The following is a 24,678-nucleotide window of genomic DNA, read 5'->3' as shown; positions in this document are numbered from 1 at the left end:
TATTTTTATTTGTCCTACAGAATAGATAATATATCTACTATGGTCCAACAACTTACTGACGATATTGTAGTGGCAGGCCTGGCTTGCAGGCTTCCAGAGTCCGATAATGCTGAGGAATTTTGGTCTCATCTGATGAACAAGGAGGACATGGTTACAGAGGACGATCGACGCTGGACGCCTGGACTTCATGGCCTACCTAAACGTAGTGGAAAACTTAAAGACATTAAGCACTTTGACGCAACCTTCTTTGGTGTTCATGCTAAGCAAGCCCACAAAATGGATCCCCAATTAAGAATCTTACTAGAAATCACTTATGAAGCTCTCATTGATGCAGGTGTTGATCCTCAGAAAATTCGTAATTCAAGGACTGGTGTCTTTGTCGGCGCCACTGGTTCTGAGGCTGGAGAGGCCTTCAGTGCAAACACTGAAGAAATTGTTGGATACGGTATGACTGGTTGTTGTCTTGCCATGTTTGCAAATCGTGTGTCGTTCACGTTTGATTTTAAAGGACCAAGCTTTGTTATCAACTCTGCTTGTTCTTCATCACTGCTTGCCATGGATTGTGCAGTCCAGGCGATCAGGTCCGGAAGTTGTGATGCCGCCATTGTAGGTGGGGTTAATTTGACATTGAAACCCAACACGTCTGTAGACTTTTTACGGTTGAACATGCTGTCCCCTGATGGTGCATGCAAGTCATTTGATGTCAGTGGTAATGGATATTGCCGTTCAGAGGGTTGTGTGGCCATTTACGTGACAAAGAGGTCTGCTGCTAAGAGGATCTATGCTCATGTTGTCAACTCCAAGACAAACTCGGATGGATACAAGACACAAGGTGTGGAAACGTTACTGCTGTACTAGATCTAATTATAACTGAACTTAACACAGTCAAAAACAAATTGAGATCAGATCACAGATTACTGAGATGAATCACCAACTATGTAAAATCATAAGCAAGCATTTTCATTCCACAACACCCTTCATGAAGTCCTGTTTTTTTTAGTGTGTGTGCGCGTGTGTATGTGTTAGTAGTATGCTGTTTAAATATTTTTGTTTGTTTAATTGTTTGTTTGTTTGTTTGTTTGTTTGTTTGTTGTTGTTTTTTTTTCTTAATTTGACAGCTGTCCACAATTTGGTCCCTTAAAAGAGATTTGATTGTAATGGCATTTTATATTGGGGCTGTCATAAGTGGCCAGCAAAAAATGCAACTAGTTACAGCAAGGTGACCAGCAAGTCTTGATGGACTTTATTTCATCTTGTTGAGCCAGCATCTTCAAACCTTGAACTTACCCAAATGAACTACCTTACTGAAGCACGATCTTACCACTGTTAATTTTTGGATTTGTTATACTTCCATTGTGTATTTTTTGGTAAAATTTGGAAGCACAAAGAATTCAAGATTGCAACTTTTACTGCGATGAATTCAGGCAACTATCAATTCTATTGGCACTCACTTCAGAAGCGGGAGGAGAAAACTGGAAAATTTGGTCATTGAACTTCTGTTTCTGTTGGCTTTGTCCTTTGACAGAAAAACAGCATTGACACAGCTTTGAAATAAAAGGCAGTCTATGACTGCATGTGGCTACTGCTTTATTTTTGTAGAATATTGCAGTAAAAAAAGCAATGTTGTATAAAAGTCAGAGGGTAAATGAACAGCTCTAGTCAGTGCCAAATTTGTGCAGCGTTATTTGATCGTGTCGTCATAAGGGCGAATTTGGATGGGCTGAAAGATTTCGGTTTGTTTACACTTAAATATACAGGGGACAGTAATAGATGTGGTTTGGCTCTCCCATGGTTTACGTGAGATCGCATGGTGAACAAATTCCGTGAATCAAGAAACACAGATAAATAGACAATAAGCTTTCTTAATTGCAAAATTTATTCAGACAGACCTGTGTGCACGCCTGAAAAGCAAATTCGTTCAATTTTCGCCTCGAGTGAAGCTCAAGCGACTAACTGCTAGCCACTAAAACACCATTTCTCGTTTTTCGAAAATTTCGCCAAAGCTATTGGAAATATGACAAATCGACCAATTTAACATAAAGCATGGTAAAACTCACATTCAAACCTATGGTATTTTGTAAAATGGATTCCCAGGAGCACACAAACATTCAGAGAACGTCTACAGCTCATCTGAAGATTTGCAAATCGTTTCCGGTCGCACATGTTTCGCCTCGACACAATCTCGAACAGGCATTTCTCCACTATGAAATCATTGATTTCCTCTTTTAAAGCAGCCGAGTGTTCCTTAGAAGTTGTTCTTTTGATGTACAGTAATGAAAACCTGTGTCTTCGTTCCATTATAGGAACCACAAACTGCCACCACGGAAATTCATGCATGAGAGATGCGGCAGCCATTTTGAATTGAAAAACAAGGATCTACGAGTTAAGCCGACTGAGATCTCTCAACCTGTCGTGGTGAACTCGACCCAACTTCGTGTAAATTCTGCAATTCCGAAAGCTTCCGATTTACGGACTTATGCACAACACGGCAGCATAGTGGCTACTGACCTTCCCAGAAGGCAGTAGCCACAAAAATTGTTGCATTGAATTGCAAGCAGGGATGAAAGGAACTTTTCTGGTCAAACATTGCATAATAATAACAGCTCATCATTTGGATTGATCATTTTTTATGACAATTAGATTTATTTTTGTGTCTGTATTTTAGGTGTTACATATCCCAGTGGTGCAGTTCAAAAGCAACTGCTTGATCAAGTGTATGCTGAAGCAAAGATTAATCCCACTGAAGTCTCGTATGTTGAAGCTCATGGAACAGGAACAAAAGCTGGTGACCCGGAGGAGCTGAACTCGCTCACCAGTGTTTTCTGCAATGGCCGTGCCCCAGAGATGGGACCGTTGTTAATTGGTTCTGTGAAGTCCAATATGGGACATCCTGAGCCTGCCTCGGGTCTGTGTGGAGTGACGAAGGTCTTGCTTGCTATGCAGCATGGTGTGATCCCACCTAACCTGCATTTCAACACACCCAACCCTGAAATACCTGCTCTGTTGGATGGACGACTTAAGGTGAGGAGAAATTCACTTCATGGAAAATTTGGTTAACATGGTGAAACTACGCCTATTCAAATACATGTTTGCCGTAAATGGGACTACATCGATGTTATATAGCCACTTTTTGGCCCAAACACAAACTTCTGGAGTTATTGTCTTTTCTAGAACACCTTACAACAGCAGCTACGATTTCAGTGTTAACACTAGAGGGTTTTATTTGCAGACTTCAGGGCTGTGTATAAAAGTGGGACGGGGACAAGGGGACGGGGACATTGGGACGCGTGTGTGGGGACTTGGGACCTGGGGACGCGTGGGGAGGGACGTGGGGACATCAAGCATGGGACGCGGGGACGTATGGGACGGAGACGGGGACGGGGACGCGGGGACGTCAAATATAGGGACCCGGGGGACGTGGGGACGTTAATGTTTATTGTTTAAGTCGAAGGTAAATGCGATACCTCTTTCTTCACAACCCACCCTACCCTCCTTATGGTCCCAATATTCCAGCAAGGAGACTTGGACAGCGGTCTCACTTTATTCAACGCTGGGGGTTCTTCGTCACGTTTATCGTCATGGAGGATTTCCAAGGTAAGGCTATCTTGCGTTTGTCTCGATTATCACTAAAATCCTAACACATCCTTGTTTGAATCTTGTAAATTTTGAGCTTGAAGGATACTATAGGCAATACTTAGTTTAACGATTTGCATTTTTGGTCGCCAGATTGTTCAGATTTGAACTACTTATCGGACGAAGATACAGAAGATGCTAGAGTTTGCAAGCGGAGTAGAAGGTGTGCTTCGTCACAATTATTTTCAGTTGTTTTGCATGTATAAAAAAGCCTTAATGTTACTACAGTATTTTACATTTATAGAAAGAATGCATTGTCACTTTGCGTGGCTGTTCACGGCCAACTTGGCTTCTTTGCTAATGTTTCTAGATTAAAGTAACATGATATTTTCATTGAAATAGGGTCATGAGGTTGCACAGCAATTCTGATTTCAAGTTTTCGTTAACACTGCTATTTTCATTTTTTCTCTATAGTGTTTTCAAACAAAGTCAGGATGAAGTCTTTGATACGGTACGTTCTTTTACTATATTAAAGGTTTTTTGTCCTGTCAGTAGTAGTTTCGTTATTAAGTGCAAAAACAAGCTACATTATAGTCACGACAACCCTTTTTTATTTTCTTCGTATCAATAATAACTAGTACGCCAGGGCAACCTTTTGTAATAGAGAAGATTTATTGTCCGACTTAAAACCCCAACTGAATTTTGAATACATTTTAAATAAAGGAGATGTTTTGCTTGTTTGACCAGCTCAGGCTTTACCATGGGAACGAAAGGTTGCTAAAATCTCAGCTATAAATTCATCATGTGATCTGCCTAGTAATGGATTAACAACGTGTCCTTCCACAACCATTGAAGATTAACGCAAATTAAAAATCTTACACATCAGTCCAGGTTAAATTTGGGTGATGTTGATTTTTGTATTAATTTTTAACCTTTGATTTTATTTAGGCGGATAGCAGCCCTGTCAATTCCCCAAATGCTAAGAAAATTAAGAGGTAGGTTTTAAAAGTAATTAAGCAGCTGGTAATTCTTGGATATGCAAATTTGGGGGATGCTAATAGACCCCTCCACGGTTTTTTCAACATTTGACATGGACCAGTTAGTGAAATTCCTTTGACACCACTGGACAGAGCGCCTTCAAATTGGTAACATTGGCAAAGTTGCAAAAATTTATAGACGTTTGTAAACTTGTCCCCACCATACAAACGTCTGAAAATTTTCGCGACTTCGAGGAGCTATATCTTCGTTACTTTTCGACAAATCACAAATCACTTTTCTTTCAAGGCGCCCTTTCCAGTGGTGAACGTTTTTGGATGATGCAAGAGTTGGTTAATTTCCTTTTATTATTATTATTTTTATATATACAGCAAAACGGTTGTGCGGGAGGAAATCGCGTTTGTAAGGCGAGCAATCGAGATAATCGACACGAGTGAGGAAGAGGAGGACTCTGAGGATAGTCAGCAGGTACATTGAGTGACACATAATGATAACTTATACGGTATCTAATAAGTACTGACATTTTAGGGTGATTCTCCAGCTAATATACAAACCGTTCGTTCTCCAGTCAGTTCATTCGCGAGATAATCATGAACTACAGTCCAAACATTTTTATGATGACAGTCAGTGGTCTCAATTTTAAAGTGACAATTTTCTAAATAAGCTACAACCGTAGAAAAACGCCGTTTTACAGTACTTTTTCTTCCCTCAAAAGCGACGTTATACATGAAAATGACTGTTTAAGGAAGTAATTTTCAAGATCAAGCTACTCTACATAGTTTATATTACCCAAATGAGCCACTGAGGTTCCATGATTGTTCTTAGCGCACGCAGTTTAAGTCATTTTTATCGTTCCTTGTTCCATCAAAGTTGTAGCGAGACCAACCACTGTAACAGTTTTCCGACTTTTAGAATCGTCAGTTGGTGATTAACGAATCATCCCAAAATAGCAATGGGGTTAATTAAACATGAAGGTGCTGTTTTATAGAATGTCTTATGAAACAATGTTTTTTTTTTAGGAATTCAAGAAGTATTACGAAGACGACAGCCGCCTTCCTTATTACGAGAACAGCAGACAATCACCATATTCCAGTAAAGAGAGTGTAGACATTCTGCTGAGAGTGAAAGAACCATGTTGCACTGAAGTCCCCCTTCAGGTGATGGAGAATGCTTCGTTTGTAATAGATTTAGATGCTCTCCCCCACCCCGAAGATGTGCGGGCGGACGATCTTGGCAAGTGGGTCCATATTGGCTCCCCGAAAAGCTATATTGCTGTTGAGAGAAACAAAAGTGGCCATATCCTGGATGTTAGAGTGACAAGGCAGAAAAGAACAGACGCTGATTACATCATGGTGGTTAAGCAGTATCTTCACCACGACAAGGAGGCACAATATCGGAAGCGGATGTCTTTCGTGTACGATAGCAAGTCGAGAAGGCACCGACTGGCATTGCTTCAGTATTACTTTGAAGGTGAAGAAACCCTTTTGAACCTTAAGGAACATGGAAATTCAAAAAACAACACAGAGCCTTATGTTCGAACGAAACCAAGCACATTCGAACAGCTGAAAGAAATATCCAGAAGCTGCCAACCCCGAGAGGTCTTTTTCGAAGCTGTACGTCAGAAGGGGGGATTGGAGTTTTGCCGCTCTAAAAGTGATCTGCCGCGAAATTCCAGGCAGGTGCAGAACGTATTATCGTCTACTTCGGCATCCTTTATGCCGTCAGCTAGTTCCAGTAGAGATATCTTGCTTGAAGCTATGGAAAAGTGCAAAACTAAAGATGGTTATGTCAGAGAGGTAGTTGGTGCACCAGAGCCTATGGCCTTCCTTGCCACTGACAGGCAGCTAAAAGATATCGAGCTGTACTGTTGTCAGGAAGACGATTTTTCAATTCTTGGTATTGATCCAACATTCAATCTTGGCAATTTTAGCGTGACTCCAACGACCTACAGGTGCCGCAAAATTGTTAACGTAACCACAGGTAAATCACCTGTTTTCCTTGGTCCCATGCTTGTTCATCAGAGCAAAACGGAACAAACGTACCGATATTTAGCCTCATCAGTTAAGCGATTCAATCCAAACACCGTGTCTCTTCAAGCCTTCGGCACTGATGGCGAACGTGCTTTGTCAAATGCATTCAATGAAGAGTTCCCTGTGGCTGACCATCATCGTTGTTTTATCCACCTGCGTAAAAACATTGAAATGAAACTCTCCAGTATAGGCATCAATGGGCGTTACCAAAATGAATTTCTCGACGACATATTTGGTCATAATGCAGCAGCTATCTCGTATCACGGAATTGTGGATTCCGATGATTCGGATGACTTTTATGCAAAACTGTGCTCGCTGGAGGATGTTTGGAATGCTCGAGAATGGGAAATCACATACCAAACTCCCACATTCTACGACTGGTTTGTCAAAAATGTTGCTGACACGATCAACGCATCGATGCTGAAACCCATGCGACAAAAGGCGGGACTTGGGGATTCCCTATACACAATAAACGACAATGAAGCAGAAAACCACCTGTTAAAGCTCAAGACGGACCACAAACGTGTGAACCTCGTAACGCTTATTGAAAAGAGCCATGAACTTGTGAAGGAACAAGATTCGTTGCTGGAAGGAGCAATAATTGACCAGGGGGAATGCAGACTCTCAGATGAATATAAGCACCTGAAGATATCCCCAGAAAAGTGGAGAAAGATGAATCCTACGGACAGAAGAGCGTACACCAGAAGAGCCAAAGAAAGTGGTCCCATGTCACAAACGCTTTCCACACTCTCCATATCACATACACAGTCCGGCATCTCTGGTATCCCAGAAAGCATTTCATCCCATCAATTCTCTAAGGCCCAGAGGCTCTTGCGAATGAATAAAGTTAGACATGGCTTTGGGGAAGACGATACTCTATTGGTAGCATCGGATACATCAGCGAAACCGCATGTTATAAGGCAATGCAAAAATGGTAAATTCTGTTGCGATGATGACTGTCCCGCATACAACCATTCCAGTCTTTGTGCTCACACACTGGCGGCAGCAGAATTCAAGGGCAAACTCGTAGATTTCGTAACATGGCACAAGAAAACTGGTGTACAGACAAGTGTGACAAAAATGTCTACTTATGGGCTGGATGTTGGCAGTGCTGGTAAAAAGCCACATCAACGAAGAAGAGCGAAGAAGACCAAGGAGAAAGAGAACTTCATCGTTGAACATGTAGACAGAGTGCAAACTCCATCTCAGAATCGCCAGCCCGTGAAAATGAAGATTGTTCGAAGAAATGGAGAACACGAAGTCTTGCAAGAAAGTCTAGCAGAGACAGGCGAAGGGCATCGTGAGGACATCAGTTCGTATTCTCTTGTGTTCCTGTCTGATCATCCCCGAGTGACAACTTGTACAGGATGTGGAATCAAATTCGCTCGAAAGGCCGATGGTGGACTCTTTCCTCCTCCGCATGACGTCGCCATTACACACAAAGAACACCGTCCCTGGAAAGATAGAAATACAGGGATCTTGAGAGTTGGAAAGGAACAGGCTGTCTATTTTCATGTAAATATTTCTTGCGTTCAGAAAGGAAACAGCATCAGTAGCGCTACCTTTGACGGAGCACAATTAGACATTCATCCCATTGTCAAGCAACGCCTGAACAAGGAGCATAAAGATTTCCTCTTTCAGCAGTTGAACATTTCACTATAAATGAACAACACTGTAAAACGTTCCATGCCGGAAACACTACTTACGAGTAAAAGCGTTGAACGTCAGCAAACAGAGCATGTAGTTAAGATTTAAAACTATTATTACTAAGTACTGGTTTGTGTTTTCATTTTGAGGCGATACCTGCCCTTTTTAACAAGTTTCAGAGCAATTGTTTGCATTAGGTGCGATGCATACCATGCGGTTGCTTCTCAATCAATAGGGGATTTTTGGCCTCCATCAACTGTAAGTTATAAAGTGAAATTTTGTTGACTATGCAGTGAGCACTAGCGTTGTAACGTCGTTCATATTCTATTTACATTTCTACGACAATGGTTGCACTCATTCCAAGTTATTGAAAATGAGACAAAGATTATAATAATTTGCTTACAATTTGTTATGAAATTAGGGATACGCGAGGCAAAACTAGTCGGAGGATACCTTTCATGGCTTGTTACCAAGTCATTCCTCGTTACAGTTTTATTGCAACTAGTGTCCTAAGTTCCTTTTGCTATTACAGCGGTAGTTCAGTGTTACAACTCTTCAGATTACACAATTGCAAAAGTAAGTGAAAAGATGTTTGTAAAAGAGTTACTTGGCAGTTTAGTTTGCGGCCAGATAAACGTACAAAGCAACCAAATATTAGAAGGTCAATAAGCCGAATTACGTGTTTACAAATTAAAGCATGCTGTTCACGTTCATGTTATTTGACTGAACTGTCTCGTTGCAAAGTGACTTAGCTAACCAGAAAAACAGTTTTGCAATTTGTTAGATTGATTTCCTCTGGGTGTAGACAGTTTTGTCAATATGTAAACATTCTTTATTATGTAAGTGAAGTTTTCATAAATTAAAATAATGAGTTTATTTTGCCTTCCGTTCACAACGTGGTACTCGCTGACTCTTTTTTTTTCATTCTGGCCTCCTCAGACAAACCTTAAATACTTTTAGAGAAAACCCGCTTTGATTAATAGTGACATGAAAATGCTTTTTTCCATGGCTTATCGGATATTTCAATGACTGACACGGCTTCTGCCACAGGTCGTCCACCTTCTGTGTTACACTTTCATTCACCCAATGGCAAGTCGGTTATGTACGAATCTCCTGTAATGCTTTACGGCCCTTAAAATAAGAAGTGGCAGTGAGTTGTAAAGCGAGAAGTGATCGCGCTCGCCAAACAGTGAACTGGATGTCGTTATTTCCCTTCTGCGAAAGAATTAAACGCCGCTTTTAATCGAGCAAACCAATGCACAACGTGGTGAAATATCGAGATATCTTTTCCAAAATCTGCGTACGTTATAACGCTCAGTTTAGCCGAAGACATCTCTGAACCTAAAACTTCTGTATATTATAGTCAGGGATGTGCAAGGGTTGCGTGATGATCAAAGCAAAAGCAGTAGAAACTTACCGTGGAAATCCTCGATCCTCCATGCCTGTTTACGAAACGAAGACTCGGCCAAGACCCCCTGCATTGAAGAAAGTGAAACCGCTGTCCTGGTCTTCTTGCTGATAGAAAATTGGAGCCTTAAGCAGGGTAGGGTGGGTAGCGGTCGCCAAAATTTATTTTCGATTCCAAATAAATAAAAAAGGAAACTAGATTACTTGTGGCATAAGCGAACTTCCAACCCCGGAGTGCTAGCTCCGAAATCTATTGCATGTGCCTCTAAACCACGGGGGATTCAACTATTGAAACAATATTCTATTTTGTTTGACATATTTTTAGTGGCAAATCTAACAGTAAATGCTTGCTAACAGTGCTTAACCCTAATCAAGATAGTCAGTGCGCCTACTCCTATATGAAGAAATATTTTGTGTAAACATCATAAGGTGTCCGATGTGGTTAAATAACACAGTTTCACGAAGAAAGAGATATCGCGTTTACCTCCGACTTTACCTCCCGCGTCCCCTACATTCGACGTCCCCGCGTCCCCGTCCCACACGTCCCCGCGTCCCCGCGTCCCATACGTCCCGCGTCCCATACCAGATGTCCCCACGTCCCTCCCCTCGCGTCCCCAAGTCCCAAGTCCCCACACACGCGTCCCAATGTCCCCGTCCCCTTGTCCCCGTCCCACTTTTATACACAGCCGACTTCAGAGTTTGAATAGGGTCACCTTGTGCCATTATGTTCAGTTTTTGTCAATCCCATGAGAGGAATGAAGGCAGGATAATTTCCATTCCTAAGGTTAAAGGGTTAATCTTTTATATACCATGAATAAAGTTAATCAATAACTGTTCCCAAATTTGTATGTGAAAACGTAGCACGTAAAAAAAGTTCACTCAATAACCTCCATTTGACAACAACAACTGCAACAACTGTTCCCAAATCTGTACTTTAAAAAGCAGTACATAAAAAAAGTTAACTCAACAACTTCCATTTGAATGATCACACTAGAACTACTTAAAATCAAGACCCATATCACATGATTCAGAGTTGGAGTCTGAGAGGACAAGTAAATAATGGTAATTGAATTGAGTGGAGTGCAATTTGGTCTGAAATCATACGGGTGATTTCAAAATCGAACAAGCACACAGCACGAGTTTGATTTGAAATCACATGAAATCACAAGTGTGATTTCAAAATGGGTGTAAAAAATGGATAAAACATTACACACTCGGTAGAAAATTGTCCTTTTCTTATGCATATTGAAATCTGCATTCTACAGGTTGTATCAGAACCGTTACCATGGAAAGGTGGTCTTGTTGGTATCAACTCATTTGGATTTGGTGGATCCAACGTGCATGTGATCCTGAGGTCTCCAGACGTGCCATCACCTGCAGCACCCATGAAACCTGCCCTGCCAATTGTGGTCCCTGCATCAGGACGAACAGAAGAAGGTGTCAAGAAAGTTCTGCAATTTGCAAGGGAAAATATTGAAAGTAAAGATCTGTTGTCCCTGTTGACAGAAATTTCAACAACGCCCCTCGACAGCTTTCCACACAGAGGTTATGCTATCGTCGGCAGTGGAAAAATCATTGAGGAGGTTGCCAAGGTGCAGTCGAACCCACGTCCCGTGTGGTTTGTATTCTCCGGTATGGGTACACAGTGGTCTGGCATGGGAGAAAAGCTGATGCAGATTCCAACATTCCGTGATTCAATATACAGGACAGCTGAGATTCTAAAGGAGTTTGGATTTGACCTGGTCAAGATTATAATGGAGAGTGATGCAAACACCTATAGCAATACCATCAACTCTTTTGTTGGGTTGGCATCTATTCAGGTTGCATTAGTGGACTGCTTGAAATTTTTGGGTAAGTGTTCTTTGTTCATTTTTTTACTAGCTTGAAAATCCATGATACTATGATAAATAGATTTATTGATACCAAATGTTGTAATGTAACCTGTTACACTACAGCAAAACATTTCGAGCTGCTTCAGTGTTGTTCAATGTAGCAAGTCCCTCTTTACCTTGACTATTAGAACTAAAAATTAAGGTTAAATAGCTTATGGTGCCATACTTGCTAAGTCAACATTGGTGAGAGAGTGTGTTTCATCAAGATATCCAACAGCTAGAAAAAAAGTTGAACATTGATGCCTAAAGGTTGATTTACACGGTATGACTTTGTCGCACGCGACAAGCTTAAGACAGGCCTATTCATTGTTGTTAGATTGATGAATTATAAATGATTTGAGAAGTTCAGTTACTGCAGTTACCATTATTGCTGAGTCGTGTTGTCATTTTGTTTTTAGGAATAACTCCTGATGGAATAGTAGGTCACAGTGTTGGAGAGCTTGGTTGTGCATATGCTGATGGCAGTTTTACTGCTAAGGAAGTCATCTTGGCTGCCTACTGGAGAGGTGAGGTCCATGAAAACACTATTAGTATATGTCAATGTTACTAAATATGTTCACAATTATTACTAATTTAGTAATCATTTCATACATTACTTCTCAACTGGAACACAACAACTTTGTTAAATTACTAGAAATGCTCATGGGGAATGAAGAAATTACTTTTACTGGTGATAATCAAAGATTAGGGAGTGCATGTGATGATCTCGATCCCAGGCTGTCTCTCCTTTGTGATGTAATCTGCCCCTGAAAAAGATCCATCCATTCACTGAATCAATGTTGTCCCATACAATCTCAACTCCAATCCGTATAAGGAGTACGTTCCTCCTACATCAAATGCAACGCGTTCAACAATTCAGCGATGTAGAATTTTCACTGAATTTGATTAATGATCATATACCTTCTTGCTGGGAATCTTGTTCTGTAAATTGAAATATAACATTTGCTTTATTTTTAGGTCGTTGTGTCCAGGGAGCCAAACTTCCTCCTGGAGCCATGGCTGCAGTGGGATTAACTTGGGAAGAAGCTAAGAAGAGGTGCCCTGAAGGTGTGCGACCAGCGTGCCACAATGCCCAGGACACTGTCACCATCTCTGGTGATGCTGATGCCGTGAACAAGTTTGTACAACAATTGAAGGACGAAGAAATCTTTGCAAAGGAAGTCAACACTTCAGGGGTTGCATTCCATTCCAAGTACATGGCTCTTGTTGCGCCATCACTTAAAGAATCGCTGGTGAAATTCATTGTTCCCAAAAAGAGATCAGCACGGTGGATCAGTACCTCCATTCCTGAGGAGAAGTGGGACACTGAACTGGCGAAATACTCGTCTGCGGATTATCACGTAAACAACTTGGTCAGCCCTGTCCTGTTTCAAGAAGCTCTTGCAAAGGTTCCTGCTGATGCTGTTGTGATTGAAATTGCTCCTCACTGCCTTCTTCAAGCCATTCTCAAGCGGTCACTCAACACACAGATCATCAACATCCCTTTGATGAAGAGAAAGCATCCAAACAACCTGGAGTTCTTTCTGACTTGCCTTGGCAAACTATATTCCAGTGGAATCAACTTTGATCCCACACTAATCACCACAACAAAGGCAACATTCCCTGTTCATCTATCGACACCTTGCATTTCTCCACATATGGGTTGGGATCACTCCCAGGAATGGGATGTACCAACATCCGCTGATTTCCAGTTTAGCAGCAGTGGTGGAACAGCAACAGCTTGCAACTTTGAGATCGACATGTCGCCATCTTCCGCTGATAATTACCTTGAAGGACACTGTATCGATGGCCGTGTTCTTTTCCCAGCCACTGGGTATTTGGTGTTGGCATGGAAGACTCTTGCCAAGTCTGCAGGACTTCTGCTAGAGCATACACCTGTTGCATTTGAAGATGTAACCATCCACAGGGCTACCATTCTACCCAAAACTGGCTCAGTCACCCTGACAGTACACCTAATGCCAGCATCAAACAAGTTTGATGTGTCAAAGGGAGAAAGCTTGGCAGTGTCTGGAAAGATGTTCATTCCGGAATTACCAGTGTTGAGCAAAGACTTCAAGGATGCTGCACCAGTTGAAGAAGAGGTTCATCTGACAGCAGATTGTATCTACAAAGAGCTGAGGCTACGAGGCTACGACTATGGACCCACCTTCCAAGGAGTCCTGAGGGCAAACTGCTCAGGTATGTCTGTTGCCTAATCTTTTCTGTCGGCAAAGAAGGGAAAACTTATTTCTCTGGTTTTATCTGACCTCTTCTAGTAATCCACTCTAAAGTCTTTTGTTGTCAATAATTTTTAGGTCATTTACTCCCAGATTCTTTTTATAAAGCTCCTTTCGTTTTTTAAAATCAAAAATTTCAAGTTGTTAAAATTTCCAATGTTAATATTTGTCTCCAAGAAGGTCACTTCGAAGTTGATCTATGAGATTTATCAACATAGGGTTCGTACTCCAAGAAAAAGAAATTTACTTCTTGCCTTAAAGCTTGCTCCCAAAAGTCCTAAAGATCAAGTTATTAAAATTTGCAATGTTAATATTTGTTTCCAACAAGGTCACTTTGAAGTTGATCTATCAGATGTAACAACATAGGGTTCACGCCCCAAGAAAAAGAAATTTCCTTCTTTCCTCAAACCTTGCTCCCAAAAGTCCTAAAGATTGCAACAACATTACAACTTAAAGAGGACTAAAAGTACTACAGGAATGTTCTCCTTGACAGGGCTTCAGACACGGAATTTTGAATACCTTAGTTTCTTTAGTAACTGAATGGTTAATCTTGCTTGCTTTGATTCATAGGGACCAAAGGTGAACTTAAGTGGATCGGTGAATGGGTGTCCTTCCTGGACACCATGCTTCAGCTGTCGGTCTTGAGGCTTCCTGGAAGGGATCTGAGGCTGCCTACTAGAGTACGTTCATTGCGCATTGATCCTTCCATCCACCTGGAGACTGTAAAGGGTGGATCATGTAATGTGAAGGTTGATCCCGAGATGGACATGGTTGTAGCAGGAGGTGTAGAACTTCGAGGTAAACCTTTAAGATTAATGTCACACCATTTATGTCTTTTACATTGGTTAGTTTCGTATTTGTGTCATCCATGCACGTGTTTAATGCAGCAGTTCTACATCAGTAATTGAAACTTTCAGTTTTAAAGTTACATGATTCCATACACTTATTTCATTTTTTGTGAAGTTGTTGACATTCCCTAGTTAATTAAAGGATTTTCTCTCTCCTTATCTTCAGCTTGCAGAAGAATTGTATAGAACTTGTAAGACCAAACAATCTTCTTGTATGGCATTTTTATAGAATAATGCAAACAAGGCCTACTGGTCCCCAAATTGGCATCTAGAGTCAAGGCTGTTGTCAAAGAAAAATTTTAAGCAGTCGCCAAAATCCAGGACAATTGGAGCCCAACGTATAAAGTGTTAGATGCTGCTGCATAAACGTTAGACGCCCAGAGCAATTTATTGGGCACCCAAGGCTACCGGACTCCTCTTAGGCAGCAGCCTTGAGAGTATACATGATTCTGTATCTAACCTCACAATTCTTAATTCTCAGGACTTCATGCCACAGTGGCACCAAGAAAACAGGATGGCCAAGTTCCTGTCCTTGAGAAGTTCACATTTGTTCCATATGTTGATGAACCAACCCGCGAACAGTCAACTCAAGATGGTTTGAATAAAGAGAACTTCTTCAATGCCGTTCAAGACGGCCCTCAGTTGAAGATGCTCCTGGACACAGTTATGGAAAACAAAACTGGTACCAGCTTGAAAATCTGTGAAGTGGGTGCTGCTGAAGGAAAAGTGTTCTCGCGCGCTGTGCCTCTCATTAATCTCCACCTAACGATGCAGCTGAAGTACACAGCTACTGACCAAACTGGGGATCTTTTGGCTATGATCACAGAAGGTTCCCCTGATGACAGCATTGAGGTCGCCATTTGGGACGTTTCTAAGAAGCCTCCAGGTGGCGTAAACAAAAGTGACCTTGTTATCGCCTCAAATCTCATCCACATGACATCAGATCTTCCAAGCGCCCTGGAGAACATCAAGTCAGCTCTCAACCCTAAAGGATTTGTCCTCTTGCACGAGGTAATAGCTAGCGTAGAGTCTGCAAGGGCAATCTTTGGGAAGAATGGCTTCACCACCGGTGGAGAACAGAAGTATTTCCTGACTGATGAGCATTGGGTGAAGTGTCTAGAAGCTTGTGGACTCAGTGTTGTTTCACTCAAAAAGGTTGGCTCTGTGTCAAGTCTACTTCTTTGCAGGCTCACCAACAATGCAGAAGAAAAGCCAGTCTTTATTGATGTGGATGAATCATTTGGGTTTGTGCCACAACTTCAAACTGTTCTTGCCTCAGATGACAAGTCGCCAATCTGGCTTTGTTCTTTCACTTCATCCCCCACAGGAATTGTTGGTATGACGAACTGTCTTCGACAGGAGATGGGTGGGGAGAGGATTCGGTGTCTTCTGGCCAGCCCTGAGCAAAAGGACAAAGTGATGAAGCAGTTTGATTCACTGAAGAAGTTAGACTTGGTCATGAATGTGTTCAAAGATGGCAAATATGGATCTTACAGGTGAGTAATTTCAATTTGTTTACTTGCCAAGGTATCAAGCTTATTTGGCATTTTACTCTACAACTGTAGAAGTAAATATTCTTCCTGTGCAAAATCTTTCTGCAGCAAGTGATGCTTTTCTCCTTAAAAGGCATTACGAGAGCAATATTTCAAAATTTAAAGAAACATGGCCACCTTAGCATACTCGTCTCCGAGATTCTATTTTTGTGGCTACAGTGCCTTCTGGGAAGGTCAGTAGCCACTATGCTACCGTGTTATGCGTAAGTCCGTAAATCGGACGCTTTCGGAATTGCAGAATTTACCCGAAGTTGGGTCGAGTTCACCACGACAGGTTGACGAGATCTCAGTCGGCTTTATTCGTAGATCCTTGTTTTTCAATTCAAAATGGCTGCTGCGTCTCTCATACGTGAATTTTCATGGTGACAGTTTGTGGTTCTCGGGACAAAAACGCAGGTTTTCAATACTGTAAAACAAAAGAACAACTTTTAAGGAACACTCGGCTGCTTAAAAAGAGGAAATCAATGAGTTGATAGTGGAGAAATGCCTGTTCGAGATTGTGTCAAGGCGAAACATTTGCGATCGGAAACAAGATCTGCAAATCATCATATGAGCTTTAGACGTTCTTGGAGTTTTTGTGTGATCCTGGAAATCCACTTTACAAAATACCACTGGTTTGAATGTGAATTTTACCGTGCTTTATGTTAATCGATTTCTCATATTTACTCTTTGTTTTTAAGGCCATCCATGGAATCGTGTCAACGTATTTAAGAGACCTTGTGTCGATTAAAAGACCAGGAAATTTTAATTTAAGATTCTCCTCGGATAGTTTGTTGCTTGCAAAGCCAACTTATAGAAGTAGGGTTACATTAGGAGACAGATCATTCCAGGTCGCAGCTCCGGCACTTTGGAATGTATTACCGCGTGAGATTCGTTCTATTACAGATCTACGGACTTTTAAGTGCCATCTGAAAACGCACCTCTTTAAAGAAGCTTTTATTGATTGAACTTTTAATTTTTATTGCAATGATTATTAGTACCTTGACACGCATTGTACATTTCGATTTCTATTATGGTATATTTTCAATAATTATTATTTAGATACTCTGTAGTTATTATAGATAGAAATCACGTGATGCGCGCTTGATCATTTTATGGAAAGCGCACAATATAAGAATTAAAATTATTATTATTATTATTATTATTATTATTATTATTATTATTATTATTATTATTATTATTATTATTATTATTATTTCAAATAGCTTTGGCGAAATTTCGAAAAACAAGAAATTGTGTTTAAGTGACTTGCAGTTCGCTTGGATCGGTCGCCTCTTCACAGAGCTTTACTCGAGGCAAAAATTAAACAAATTTGCTTTTCAGGCGTGAACACAGGTCTGTCTTAATAAATTTTTCAATTAAGAAAGCTTATTGTCTGTTTATCTGTGTCTTGATTCACGGAATTTCTCCACCATGCGATCTTACGTACCCCATGGGAGAGCCAAACCATATGGATCTACAAACCGAAATCCTCAAGCGCATACCAGATCTGCCCATATGACAACACGATCAAATTACGCTGCACAATTTTTGTTCTGACTAGAGCTGTTCATTTACCTCTCTGAATTTTATACAACATTGCTTTTTTATTTCAATATTCTACAAAAATAAAGCAATAGCCACATGCAGTCATAGACTGCCTTTTGTTCATTTTGCGACCATGATTTGCAGCCTGCGTGCACGCGGGCTAATGACTTGAGACATAAGTGCAATCTACTTTAGGAGACAACCTCGGGGTACTCCAGGGAAAGTTAGTCCATACAAAACTCCAAAATTAGAAATAATTACTATCATCGGCTAATTGTGCACAGACCAGTTTCGGAGAAAATTGTTTAACAAGGGAAAACAACCTCATTAATTTTTTTTTGCTCCTCGCTTATTATCCTGTGTCATATTTTCAGACATGTTTTAACGGAAGACTCCTCAAGTGCCAATGAGGAAACCGAACATGCATATGTGAATGTCTTGACGCGTGGCGATCTCTCGTCATTGCGTTGGATTGCATCTCATCTGAAATATTCACCAGGAAAACATGGCACCACAGAGCTATGCACAGTCAATTACACTTCACTCAACTTCCGTGACATCATGCTTGCTACAGGCAAACTGCCTCCAGATGCGCTCCCAGGAGACCTAGCACAGCAGGACTGCATTCTGGGAATGGAATTTTCTGGGAAGAATCAGAAGGGTGAGAGGATCATGGGATTGCTTCCTGCCCAGGCTCTGGCCACCACTGTTATGGCTGATCAGAGGTTCACATGGAAGGTAACTTGAACACTTGTGTATGATGAACTAGTTGGTGGGAATGGGGAGGGGGGGTGGGGAAATTAAATCCCTTTCACATGCAATGACTAGATATGTTACGGCATCTTTCACAATAGCCGAAAATTAAATCAGAAAACTTGAGGTTGCTTGTTTTACTTCAAAAAGATACTTCCTGTCATTTTGGCAAAATTAGCATCGTTTAGAGTTGAGTCTTGTTTACATTGTAGTTGTCTTTGTCGAGTGGAGTCCTACGACAGCTGTATTTTGATTGCTATTGGAAAAATCAATATATGAGAGTAAAAAACTGTTTAGGATGAGTAAATTACCACGCGTAAAGTATCCAGCTAAAATGAATTATTGCTTTTGATAGTTAGTCCCAGGTGGGTTACTCGGGTATAAACGTGTCGGGGGGGTCCGACGTATTTTTTGGGGGGGTCTAAAATTTTCAACTCCTGTATTTTTTTGGGTTGAAGATTTAACCGTGTATTTTTGGGGGTTTGAAAAATCTGCGTGTATTTTTTTGGGTTCGAATTTCCGCCAGGCTAATAGTTCTTACGCAATTCAAGCCAAAGTTCCCGCAAGATCCAAAAGCATGATTAGAATAATCTGCATGTAACCGGAGTGCCGAATTTCAGCAGAAAGGCAGTATGTACACTGTTCTTAAAATTGCATTTTTAGTGTATAAAAGTCATGTATTTTTTTGGGTCTAAAATGTCCAGTCTTGTATTTTTTTGGGTGCACAATATAAGGTCCATTTATTTTTTTGGGTGCAAAATATGAGGCTCCGTCGGACCTCCCCGTCACGTTTATACCCGAGTAACCCACCTGGGTAGTTAGTTCTCTACAAATCGATGCAAAGTTTACTGTATTCGTTGGAGTTTATGTTCCAAGTACAGTCTAGCCTCCCGTAAACAGACACCCTTGGGGCCAGAAAAAGTGTCCGCTTAAGAGAGGTGTCCACTTACAGGAGGTTTAAATGAAGTGTTTGTATGTAGCTGAGAACATGATCAAGTGTCCGCTTACGAGAGGTGTCCACCTACGGGAGGTGTCCGTTAGCGGAGCTTCGACTGTACTCGGTGACAACATTACCCTGTCATGTTTCTAGGTACCCAAAGACTGGAGCCTTATGCAGGCAGCCTCCGTCCCAGTGGTTTACTCCACAGCATACTATGCCCTGATTGTCCGTGCCAACCCTAGAGCTGGAGAGTCCGTACTGATCCACTCTGGTTCAGGTGGTGTTGGTCAGGCAGCCATCTCCATCTGTCTCAAGATGGGCTGTAAGGTGTTCACGACTGTAGGAACAAAGGAAAAGAGAGACTATCTGATATCCACCTTTCCTGATCTGAAACTAGAGAACATTGGCAACTCGAGGGACTTGTCATTTGAACAAATGGTAAGCGATAGTTGGAGACCGTTTTCAATACAATAACATAGTTAGTTGAAGGAGGAGTGATGTGTAATCCAGTGAACTAGGCAAAACTGGTGAGGGACAGGATTGACAGTAACTGCTTTGGGTCATAGGAAAAGTGATAAACCATGTGATCAGAACCGCGTCAACACTTACTTCACTCGGGAGCAGAACTGTCTCCTTGTACCAGGGTGCGAGTCAAGATATATGAAAGATTCTCTCTCGTAAAGAGGCTCGTCTTTATGGAATTTTGTTAATTACAACGACAAGGAGGCAGCAGCGTCCCCGAACTTTAACGATGCCAGAAAGCGGGTTAACGCTGTGAATTATTTTAAAGATTTCAAGTTTGACTGTACGTCTGCATCTACCACACGTTACAGACAACGGAATTTTGTCAACCATTGTATTTGCTATACCCGAAATATTCTAAAGTAACGTAGATGAGGTTAGTTTAGGCTTATACAGACGACCCCACAAGCTTACAGCTTTGAAAACCATCGTGTTTAAATAAAGATTATATATGATCAGTCAGGGTAAAAGTATCTTCAATCCCTTTGATTTTTCCAGGTAATGCATCGTTCGAATGGGCGTGGTGTCCACGTGGTGCTCAACTCCCTTGCTGAGGAGAAGTTGCAAGCTAGTCTGCGGTGCTTGGCTCGTCATGGCCGCTTCCTAGAGATTGGAAAATACGATTTGTCGAACAACAGCCCTCTAGGGATGGCTTTGTTTTTAAAGAATGTGTCTTTTCATGGAATCTTGTTGGATGCCATCTTTGAAGAGGACAACCCAGAATGGCTGCAGGTTTCTGAACTCCTCACTGATGGAATAAAGTCAGGTAAACAGAACACGCTCTCTTGTCAATTAGGTCATTCCGTATTGCCTTGACTTTATTTTGAAAGTGAGACTAATTTGCATCAGTTTTCAGCGGAGCAAGTTTTCATTCACAAGCAAGTTCAAATAATTTTCATGTTAAACGTTTTGATCTTTTAAAAAGAGACTATGGAACTTGGAATAGGCTGACTGCACAGTGCATTTGATTGATTATTCTTGTTGTTTTCTTAACAGGAGTTGTGCGACCTTTGAAAACCACAGTATTTGACCGTGATGAAATCGAGCCTGCGTTCCGTTTCATGGCCCAAGGCAAACACATTGGCAAAGTAGTGATTCAAGTCAGGCCGGAGGATGAGACCAAGTCAGTGGTCAAACTTGTGGCGCATGCTCGTAGCATGTGTGATCCTCGCAAGAGTTATGTGGTGACTGGAGGCCTGGGCGGGTTTGGCCTGGAACTAGCCGATTGGTTGGTGGAGAGAGGTGCTCGTCATCTGGTTCTAACAAGTCGTAGAGGTAAGATAAAAGTATAACGTTCATAATTAATTACTCCTGTACGTGACCTGTTTTATCTGCAATGATGAGGCTGATTAATGTGTAACTAATTCACGAATTTCGTTGGAAAACTCAAATGTGTCAGTTATAAGTGAAAAAGAAAATCGAAAAAGAAGTTTACTTTTAAATGGACATCTGCAAAATGTTTCCTACAAGAAATCCCATTTGGCTTTGATTAGACTGTTTTTGTGGCACAATCTCGAATCACGGTGGATCATTCTTGAATGATTAAAATAACGTGCTTTATTGCAGGTATCCGCACTGGTTACCAGGCTCGTCGCGTCAAGTTCTGGCAGGAAATGAGTGTGAAAGTCTTGGCACTAACAGATGACGTGGGCACAAAAGAAGGCGCGGCGTGTGTAGTGAAGAAGGCTCGTGAGCTTGGCCCCTTGGGAGGAATCTTCCACCTGGCCGTGGTCCTGAAGGATGGTATGTTCGAGAATCAAACGATCGAAGCTTTTGATGCCGTCAGCAAACCTAAGTACCATGGGACGATATATCTTGACAAGTTGACCAGACAGGCGGATGTAGCAAAGGATCTTCACTGGTTTGTGACGTTTTCGTCCGTGTTTAGTGGCCGCGGTAATGCAGGTCAGGCCAACTACTGTTTTGCCAACTCTGCTATGGAGAGAATCTGCGAGGATCGTGTGAAGAGCGGCCTGCCTGGCGTGGCTGTGCAGTGGGGTGCTATTGGAGATGTTGGTCTTATTCAGGTACCACATCTTCGAGTTTGAATACTCCCCTCCCTACTCCTCCCCCTAAATAGGTTTGAGTTTTAGGGGCGTTTTGCCCTTCTACCCATATCTGTGTATGCCAAGTGTGATAGGTTCGTATTCCTATAAGTGGGTTGAATGTGGAGTGTTGTTAGTCTGATAAGCATGGGGCGTGTAATCAGCTGGGGGTTCTGTGGCGTTGAAGTGGTACATTGAGATACTTTACTTCTCAAATTTTGGTTGGAAAAAGGGAAATGACGGCTATCAAGACTCCACGTTAGGAGAGCCACACTAATACCTAGACCTTCACGGACAACAGTTTGCTTTTGAATACAGTTTAATCCCTCGTAATTTATAACCAACTATTCGCATCGGGATTAGTAATTCTGACCAGTTACTAGAGATTCGTACAAGTTTTCATGCAAGTTGTCTGATTCAACGCAAACCTGCTAAAAATTGTCTGATTCAACTCCAAACCAAGCTGGAGTTAAAATTTATTTCAGGCTGGCTTGCCTTACTTTGGGCTCCCTTATGACTGGAGAAAGAAAATGTCTTGAGTGGATATTAATAGATTCCTTGTTTTGCTTCAGGACACAATGGGGGGCTCAAATGAAACAGTCGTTGGTGGCACGCTTCCACAGCGCATTAGCAGCTGTTTGGCGGTGCTGGACAGATTCTTATCGCAGGCGCACCCAGTGATGTCGTCTTATGTGCTCGCACCGAAGATCACAAGTAAAGGTGACAAGGGATCTGGGTCTGACTTGGTGGGAGCTGTTGCGCATATTCTTGGAGTGAGGGATGTTTCTACTTTAAACCCGGACACAACGCTAGCAGGCCTTGGTTAGTTTCAAAACTGTACTGTAATAAAATGATTAGCAAATTAGAGTTGCCGCTGTTGAAATGTTGATCATCAAGAGAAAAACTCTGTTGGCCCCAACCATTGATTTTGTATCTCGCTGGCATTGAGCATTTTCAACTGATTTTTTAATTTGTCAAGTTTTCAATGTGTGTTGACTAGTTGCATCTTCTCCAGAGGGGTATTCCTGGTTGACGAAAAAATGTAGTGAATACCAATTTTTTAACGGATGTACTAGAGAATGAACTCGCTAGTTTTGCTATTTGCGAAAGCTGATTACAAAATGACGTCGTTTGCAACTTGGCCACGGACAAAGAATTTTTCAGATGTTAAAAGAATTTGCCTTGTGATCACACCCGCTGATATTATCGTTTCCGTAGAGAAATATAACCTAACGCTGAATTCCCTTCTCCTCAGGCTTGGATTCTCTGATGGGGATCGAGGTCCGCCAAACCCTAGAGCGCGATTTTGACATTCAGATGAGCATGAAAGATGTTCACCTGCTTACTGTCAACAAAATGCGAGAACTGACGGCTGGTGGAGCTCCAACGGACGCTGAGAAAGGCAAGAATGCTGATGGCGCGAAACTCGAAATCTTCTCCCAGAGATTGGAAAGCAATGTTTAGTTCCTCTGAATGAAGTCAAGAATAACCAGAAGCCTTTGTTTATTATTCATTATTCCGTTGAACCTTTACGCACCGTCGCCAGCAGTCTCTCGTGTCCAGTCTTCGGTCTACAGTACACTATCACATCCCCGTGGAGTCGAATCATTATCTTCTGAATAAGTGTTGGAAATGTAACAGTCCAAAATCTGAGTTCCTTGATAGAAGCCCAGAAAACGGATTTCTTTAGATTTTAGCATTTTTAAAAACCGTTTTGGCTAAATTTTGACAATTTAAATTCACACACTCAACTATTAAGTAAGATAAGTTTCACAAAGTATTAAAAGAATTTGTTATTCTGCAGGGTATTGTACATTGGTGCTGTTTTTGATTATTTTATTGTTAATATTTGGAATGTTATTGGGGATTCGCTAAAAAGCGTAATTTTAAAACCATTATTATTTACAGGTTTTTGGTAAAGGTGTAAACTCGAAAGTATAATAATAGGTGTTTGGTTCTCGGGTTCATGACGGTTAAGGACGGTGCCTACTATTGTTACTGCGCATACGTTCTGCGCATCTCGAGATACTCGGGTTTCCTATGGGTGGTGCTTGCTAATACAGGAATATTTTTGCGCGGATTAAAACTATCCGGAGAAAGCAGAACTTAGCAAACGCTTTTGGTATCTCGAGAGAAAATTGGGGGTAACCATGCATTTTTCAGAGATAATTAAGCTTCAATTTAGGAAAAAATCCCATACATTGCTTCATATTTTGGGGCTTTTTAGAGATATTACTGCTTAATTATCTCTGAAAAATGCGTGGCTACCCCCAATTTTCGTTTTGGATTCCAATAGACCTTCCTAAGATCTGCTTTTCCAGCATAGTCATAAACTGCACAAAAATACTTCGATATTAGTAGGCACCGTCCTTAAATAAAGTTTTGTAAACTACATTTTTAAACAATTGTGCGGTTCTATCGCCTTATTACATGAGGTTTTTGGGTTAGTGATTTCTTTGCAGTGAAAATGAAAACAAACCGTCCCAAAAAAAGGCGCTAATAAATAGCTTTCATTTGAAACGATCAACACTTTGAACAGTATTCATCCAAAATCGCCTTGTGCAACACAATAAACAGTACAACAGGAAAGCATAACCATTGCTACAGAGCTATCATTGGAATCGTCACACGCCCAGTTATTCAAAGCCCTACTAAACTAATCCTGAGTTAATGTTAATTTTGATTCGAGTTTAATTACTAATCAATATGCATTTTTTCCAAAAGATTTG

General features: G+C 41.3%; 2 protein-coding genes across 2 annotated transcripts; both read left to right on the top strand.

Moving 5' to 3' along the window:
- The first annotated feature begins 23 nt into the window (after positions 1-23).
- LOC146450992 (fatty acid synthase-like) lies at positions 24-23,512 on the top strand. Its single transcript, XM_085099820.1, has 14 exons — positions 24-832; positions 2,666-3,021; positions 10,919-11,504; positions 11,944-12,051; positions 12,503-13,723; positions 14,332-14,559; positions 15,091-16,105; positions 18,064-18,427; positions 19,533-19,820; positions 20,403-20,670; positions 20,901-21,179; positions 21,471-21,931; positions 22,522-22,771; positions 23,205-23,512. The coding sequence occupies exons 1-14, from the start codon at positions 40-42 to the stop codon at positions 23,411-23,413; spliced, it is 6,426 nt and encodes a 2,141-aa protein (XP_084955946.1). The 5' UTR covers positions 24-39; the 3' UTR covers positions 23,414-23,512.
- LOC146450993 (uncharacterized) lies at positions 3,436-9,127 on the top strand. The gene is made up of 6 exons (XM_085099720.1): positions 3,436-3,594; positions 3,727-3,796; positions 4,048-4,084; positions 4,522-4,568; positions 4,941-5,037; positions 5,589-9,127. The coding sequence occupies exons 1-6, from the start codon at positions 3,456-3,458 to the stop codon at positions 8,259-8,261; spliced, it is 3,063 nt and encodes a 1,020-aa protein (XP_084955846.1). The 5' UTR covers positions 3,436-3,455; the 3' UTR covers positions 8,262-9,127.
- Positions 23,513-24,678: the final 1,166 nt, after the last annotated feature.

The sequence above is a fragment of the Pavona decussata genome, unplaced genomic scaffold, assembly GCF_977016875.1.
Source record: "Pavona decussata unplaced genomic scaffold, jaPavDecu1.1 SCAFFOLD_416, whole genome shotgun sequence".
Taxonomy (NCBI): Eukaryota; Metazoa; Cnidaria; class Anthozoa; order Scleractinia; family Agariciidae; genus Pavona; species Pavona decussata.
The sequence above is the reverse complement of the archived record's forward strand: the minus strand, read 5'-3'. Positions and strand labels throughout refer to the sequence as shown.

Bases quoted from the DNA above. Each gene is read 5' to 3' on its own strand.
- LOC146450992 (XM_085099820.1), top strand. From the start codon at position 40: ATGGTCCAACAACTTACTGACGATATTGTAGTGGCAGGCCTGGCTTGC. The intron at 11,505-11,943 runs GTAAGTGTTCTT...TTTTGTTTTTAG, and splicing joins GGACTGCTTGAAATTTTTGG to GAATAACTCCTGATGGAATA. The intron at 12,052-12,502 runs GTGAGGTCCATG...CTTTATTTTTAG, and splicing joins CTTGGCTGCCTACTGGAGAG to GTCGTTGTGTCCAGGGAGCC.
- LOC146450993 (XM_085099720.1), top strand. From the start codon at position 3,456: ATGCGATACCTCTTTCTTCACAACCCACCCTACCCTCCTTATGGTCCC. The intron at 3,595-3,726 runs GTAAGGCTATCT...TTTGGTCGCCAG, and splicing joins CGTCATGGAGGATTTCCAAG to ATTGTTCAGATTTGAACTAC. The intron at 5,038-5,588 runs GTACATTGAGTG...TTTTTTTTTTAG, and splicing joins ACTCTGAGGATAGTCAGCAG to GAATTCAAGAAGTATTACGA.